This window comes from Cryptomeria japonica, chromosome 3 (genome assembly GCF_030272615.1).
Source record: "Cryptomeria japonica chromosome 3, Sugi_1.0, whole genome shotgun sequence".
NCBI classification, from domain to species: Eukaryota; Viridiplantae; Streptophyta; class Pinopsida; order Cupressales; family Cupressaceae; genus Cryptomeria; species Cryptomeria japonica.
The window spans coordinates 773,524,221-773,530,773 of NC_081407.1; the positions used below are offsets into that span (position 1 = coordinate 773,524,221).

The 6,553-nt window shown below is 37.4% G+C and overlaps 1 protein-coding gene across 1 annotated transcript; it reads left to right on the top strand.

Annotated features, from left to right (window-relative positions):
• Nucleotides 1-2,981: 2,981 nt before the first annotated feature.
• Nucleotides 2,982-5,183, top strand: LOC131033907 (cinnamoyl-CoA reductase 1). Its single transcript, XM_057965213.2, has 6 exons — nucleotides 2,982-3,271; nucleotides 3,399-3,553; nucleotides 3,640-3,825; nucleotides 3,981-4,143; nucleotides 4,236-4,425; nucleotides 4,518-5,183. The coding sequence occupies exons 1-6, from the start codon at nucleotides 3,166-3,168 to the stop codon at nucleotides 4,711-4,713; spliced, it is 996 nt and encodes a 331-aa protein (XP_057821196.1). The 5' UTR covers nucleotides 2,982-3,165; the 3' UTR covers nucleotides 4,714-5,183.
• The last annotated feature ends 1,370 nt before the right edge of the window (nucleotides 5,184-6,553 follow it).

Genomic DNA, 6,553 nt, shown 5'->3' on the forward strand with positions numbered 1-6,553 from the left:
GCCAATAAACATTTAATTTCATTGCATTTTTGGCAAATTGCACGGGCGTGCAATGAACATTTAATTTAAGCAGGGCGAAATGGGTCCTCGAATGCTTATAATCTTTTAATTGATATTGGTGAATTTGGCCGACGCGTGCAATGAACATTTAATTTACCATTGGCGAATTAGGTCCTGGGTACGTGGTCGTTTTACTATTGCTGGCGAATAATGGAGGTGATCTAATACCCACGTCCGAGTAATTCCAGGCGAATATTATGGGCATGCACATCAACGGTGTGTGGTCAATGGTGAAGCCACATTCTACAGTGCAAGGTTAACCCCAAAATTCCAGGCGATTTGACCATGATTTTTCCCCTCACTATTCGTGCAGAATTCACCAATTGGCGAAGATTCGCCACTAAAAACTCTCTGATCCATGGTTTTTTGGGCACTTTAGTCCGAGGTGCATATGACTAACGAAAGGGAAGAGAATTGTAGTCACGCGGCTATGCAAGTTTGCCTCCCAAAAATAGTCAACCATGTGTGTTGGGTGCCCTAGTCCAAGTTCTCTTACCTATGAAAAATGTGTTGCAACCTATGAAAGTTTGCTAGATGCAATCTTGTCATACTTTTGTTTGTGACTCTGAACCTACACACATTCATGAAAAATAAGTAGGGAGGGTTGTGTTATATGGGAGCTTACCGAATTCAAACCTGGTGTTGGAATTCTCGCCTCCACAAGAGCTCACCATGACATCTCTAAACAATAATGAAGATTTTGAAATGAAAAATGTTATCTAAGGTATGAAACCCTTGGCATGAAGTCTCACACAAGGCTTGATGTTGCTTACAACATGTTAATGCATGATTTCATCACAGATAAACATATTGTGATTGATCATGATTTTTGTATCAAAGATCTACTTGCTTGAATGCTTTGCTCCTTGATTGCAAAATTGTGCTCAATTGAGCTACATGTGCTCATAGGATGCGATAATTGATAGACGATCTTAAAGGTGGTATTTGAAATGAGATAGGGAGATTTATAATTTATATGCAACTTACACCTTTTTGAATTTAACTTTTAGGGAAGATCAACATCAACAAAAAATTAACTCTATTTGCAAAGTTGACATTCATCTTTCAAAATTTGGGGCCAAATTACTTGGATAGGGTCACCCAACACCCTACTCCTAGCAGTTTGAGGGATGAAAAGGGTCGTGAAGAGGGTATTGTGGCAATTTAAAAAAAAATAGTCCTAAAAATGAGCACAATCATGCATAAATTAGGTACAAGCTAGGCACAACCTCCAAAGAGGGTCCAAACTTAGTGCAATCACAAGTGCATAAATTAGGTACAGGCTAGGAACAACTGCCAAAGTGGGTCAAAATTAAGTGTGAAATCATAAAGGGATATAATTTACATGTTCACTACAATACTAATCATTAATAACCATAGATCATTAGCATTTGTTAGATCCATTTTTGCAGTCCCCCAACTGAGCACAACCGGGCATAAATTAGGAACAAGCTAGGAACAACTACCAATATTGATGTCTTGTGATTATCACATGGATTAGGGAGTTGACCTTTGTAACTTTGGAAAACCTAATTTCTTCCTAAATGTAACCACCTCGTATTTTGAAACCACAAGCGACAGTGATGTTTATGATTTTATGAGTGAGTTGACACTAAAAAAATTGAGGATATTAGTGATGATATATACATGTGACATTTTCAATTTCATTAAGCTAAGGTAACAAAGGGACTTTGAACCTCACAAGAAGATCAACATGAATTTTGAGAAATAACTTGGTGGTGTGTGCAAATTAATGGGGATGAAAAGTTAAAAACTGGTTTTGAGGTAAAAATGTAAAAAATAGTAGATAAACCCTATATTCAAAAAATACCTATAGGTGAAAATCTTCCCCAACTCCCAAAATTGTGAAACCCGAATATCAAGGAAACACAGAATACATGAGATAAATTTAGCAAGACTGTTGACATGTACGTAGGGGCAAAACCTCTAAATATAGAACATATATTTTATTAGTCGGAAGCATGGGGGAAACAATATTACAGGGTATATGAAAGGATATAATTTTAAATAACCCTGACATAGCCAATAGTGGTCATGTGCAACTCTTATTCATGTTGAGAGTCATCAATTAGGGGCTTTCTAATATCTAAATATTTATCGATGACCATTTTACTATATGAATAGTGTCTATGTGGGCACTATAAAAGACACACTATTAGGCAACAACTAAAGATTTCAGTTGTTATGAAATAGTCTTTATTTGGGGTATAATAATCTCTTATATTGCAATCGTTCACTTATGTGTAAACTATATGTCAATTTTATACTTTGGTAGGACTCCTGTGCAACTCGACCAAAGACTTAAAATCTATGACAGTAGTCTTTAGTTATCATATGTAGATAAAGTCGGTGTGCAACTAATGTTTTCCTATTGTGCAATCGTCTTTCATTGTTCCACAATTTGTTAGTTAAGATTAAGCAAGGAACACAAAAATATGAGGTATGTCGAAAGAATTCAAAGAGCAACCTTAAATCACAACTCTTGAGGCCCACACGATTTCTAGACAAATGCAAATGGTAAGTTGGAAGCCGAATTCCACAACGCTTGTTTGCACACTTGCAACGCGTTTCAAATAGATAAAATTCAGAAATGCACACCATGTTCGTTATATTCACTCCCAATACATGGTGTTGGTTCCGGTGTGATTCAATGGCCTACGTTGGCCCCTTGTTGCATAGTTAGAGCAGGATACGAGTATTTTGAAATTAATTTTTAGTTGGTATTGCGTAGAAAGTAGGAAAGGGAGAGTTGGCATGAACATTCCGAACCCAAGTGAGTTGACTGTCCAAAATAGCTTCACGTGTTGAGTTGGCACCAAATTAGAAAGCGCTAGACAGTGGCATTATAAAAATGAGGACGTGGGTTTGAGTTGGGCGGCCCGTTGTTTACGTGGGACGGTGAGGCAGTTTGTGAATCTTCCTAAACCACTGGTACTGCAGTCAGTCTGCGAAAACATGATCTAATTCTCCTTATAAATAGGCACAAGAATGTGGGACTGAAATAGGAAATTGGAAATTGGAAATTGGAAATTGGAAATTGGAATTCGGAAATTGGAATTTGGAATTGAGGGTGAGAAGATCAAGATGGAAAGTGTGTGTGTCACAGGAGCAGGAGGGTTCATTGCCTCCTGGCTTGTTAAGATGCTCTTGAGCAGAGGCTACACTGTAAAAGGAACAGTCCGCGATCCTGGTCAGTATTTGTTTTTTATATCTGAGAATTTGAATTTTTAGGGTTTAGGCAGGGGAGGGGAACTCATCCCCTGTATTTATTATATTCTGTATCTGTATCTGTATCGATGAGGATTAATTACATGCAGATGATAAAAAGCATAAGCATCTGAAAGAGTTGGAAGGGGCGGAAGAGAGGCTTGAGCTTGTGAAGGCTGATATTCTAGACCCTGACAGTTTGATACCAGCTATCAGAGGGTGCAAAGGAGTCTTTCACTTGGCTTGCCCTATCATTGAAGATCCGGTATGTCCCTGTCCCTTTCCCTTGCTTGTTTAGCTGAGAAGTTTTACTGGTCTGCGCACTTAATGTTTTAATGGCCACTTCCACAGGCACAAGTGCTGCAGCCGGCTGTGAAGGGCACTCTAAATGTGTTGAAGGCCTGCAACGAATTGGGAGTGAAGCGTGTAATCCTTACGTCCAGTATCGGCGCCATTTATCTCGACCCCAACAGGAATCCGCAAGCCATAGTCGATGAAGACTGCTGGAGCAACCTTGATTACTGCATTGAAACCAAGGTAAACATGATTTAATTTGGAAAGATTTGTAAACTGGATATCCATCAATCCATCCAACATTAATTGTTAAATTTCTTGTGTTTCAGAATTGGTAAACTGGATATCCATCCATCCATCCAACATTGATTGTTAAATTTCTTTTTCTTGTGTTTCAGAATTGGTATTGCTATGCAAAGACGGTAGCAGAGAAAGCCGCGTGTACGTATGCGGAGGAGGTGGGTATGGAGTTGATAAGGATTAATCCCAGTATCGTCTTGGGTCCTCTGCTCCAGCCCACTATGAACTTCAGCACTGCTCATGTTTTGAAATATTTAACTGGTGAGCTATTATTAAAATTATCCCTTGAATTCCCACTTCCCTCTCATGTTCATTCTATTAGATTAATTGCTTTGACGTTTTAATCCTTCTAGGCTCGGCCAAGACATATTCAAACGCAACTCAGGTTTACGTGGATGTGCGAGATGTGGCCAGAGCGCATATATTGCTCTACGAAAATCACTCTGCCTCTGGTCGATATCTGTGTGGAGAAAGAAGCCTGCACAGAGGAGAGCTCCTGGATCTGTTAGCACAACTCTTCCCACATTACCCACTTCCTACCAAGTATGGATTCTTATCATTGCCATTGCCCACTACCTTGCCCACTAACTGTGATTTTCTATAACACGTTTTCACAATCTTCCCCTTCTCTGCAGGTGTTCAGACCAGGAAAATCCAAGGAAAGTGGCATACAAATTCAGCAATCAAAAGCTGAGGGAATTGGGTCTCTCATTTACGCCCATAAAGGACTGTTTAACTGATACAGTGGCCAGCCTCAGGGACATGGGATTTCTTTCTGTTGGGAATATGAAGCCCAACAGTCGTATGACCTCGTTACATAGCTGCATATGAATATGAATGCTTAAATAGACGCGTATGGTTCACGTATTAGATATTGGTTAATAAACAGTTTTCTCTGTTTTTGAGTGTACGTAGCCCTTATGGGACAAGGGATTTCTTCCTTAAAGCTACAGTAAGAACAACAACGGCAATGGCATTAGAGAATGTCTACCCAGTTTCTACGATGCACAGGCATGCAGTTATATATATATATATATATATATAACATGAAATGTATGGGTAACATGTATTGTATGCATAAGATGTGGTAGACATTGCCATGCAGTTATATGCATGTGTAACATGTAATGTATGTATAACATGTATTATATACATAAGATGCCAGTGTGCATCGTAGGGGCTGGGTAAACGTTGCCATGGCATTACACCCTACTGCTACAGACATTATTTTTTAGTTTTTTAACTGCTCACATTATTATTCTCACTCAATAGTTCAATACTATAGCATTCCATGTATCTCATATTATACTATTACACAATGTTCATTTGTCTGCAACAAGGCCTCCTAGTCAAATATTTTTTATTCTTTCCTTGCCATAGGACGGGAAATGCATCATTTAATGGAATGGTCCTATGTTTATTCTTATGCATCATAATTTGCTAAAATATTTTTTTACAATTGAAAGACTAAGCAAAACAAGCAAAACAAGTAGGCTTCAAGATTGCCACTTTAATACAAGACAATGCCCATCAAGATGGATAGTTGTCGACCTAGGCATTTCTTATCACAATCTATCTCGTATCATGCGATTGAAAGGGCAATGTCTAGCTGCGACCACAACCTACAAAGAGCTGAACAAATTCCATTTGACTTAGAACGACATACAACACATGCAAAGTAAACATTAATCAATCTCATAGATCCGTATACAAGACCTTCACTATTGAACTAACAAAAGCATGAAAAACATACAACGTTTGTGTTATGTTTTTTTTTTGCCTAAATCTTCAACAATGGTAACCTCTGCTATCCTCCTCTATACACACATGGCTTATCAATATATACCCAACACATTTACCACCTTATTCCTTTTTCTTATTCTCACAAACTAAAAGTTACTTATGTCACAGCTTAGTCAATTAAGTTGTAAAAATATATGATGGTGTCGCTAAGGTTTTCTAGTGTGTTTCATAATGTGAGTTTGGATGAGTTTCATTTTATAAACTCATTTTATATGTGTACATGAATTTATTACATCGCCAATATCATTCAAAAATAATATAGTGTCAAACTAAATGATTAAATTCTTAATAAATGATTCCATTTACAAATCAGCAAATCATTACAAATCAATCATCTTCTCTTAACCATCTAGAAATCATTTGATCACACACATAAGTGAACCTTTTAGCAATACATTATTTGGCAAGGTACATGCTACAAAGGTATTGCGAATCCAAGGGAATCTACATCACTGAGCAAATGTATTCAACAAAGGAGATATCCTTGTTTGGTAAGGGGAGGTAAGAATTATTTGATTTGTTCTTCTTTGATGTTCAATTCGAAGGTTTTTTTTAATTGATTTTGAATAAATGATATTAATATCTTTAGATGTAGCATCATACACTAATTATTTATAATATCCGTTCATTAAGCATTCTTATGGGTCGTACCAAAGGGAAACATATTCCTAGCCATTAGAAAAATCCTAACCAAACAACCCTTATTTTTAATGCAAGAATAGATAAATGCATTTTCAAGAAGTTGAAGGAAATGAATCAACAATTCATAGAGATCATATAAAAATTTCTATAGGTCATACCCATAGGTGTGTGTTTGATCTTGCGGTTGTGACAGTGACTCACAATCACAGGTTAGTTTACATATTCT

Excerpts from the sequence above, each read along its gene's own strand:
- LOC131033907 (XM_057965213.2), top strand. The coding sequence starts at position 3,166 with ATGGAAAGTGTGTGTGTCACAGGAGCAGGAGGGTTCATTGCCTCCTGG. Across the intron at positions 3,272-3,398 it reads AGGAACAGTCCGCGATCCTG|ATGATAAAAAGCATAAGCAT; the intron begins GTCAGTATTTGT and ends AATTACATGCAG. Across the intron at positions 3,826-3,980 it reads ATTACTGCATTGAAACCAAG|AATTGGTATTGCTATGCAAA; the intron begins GTAAACATGATT and ends CTTGTGTTTCAG.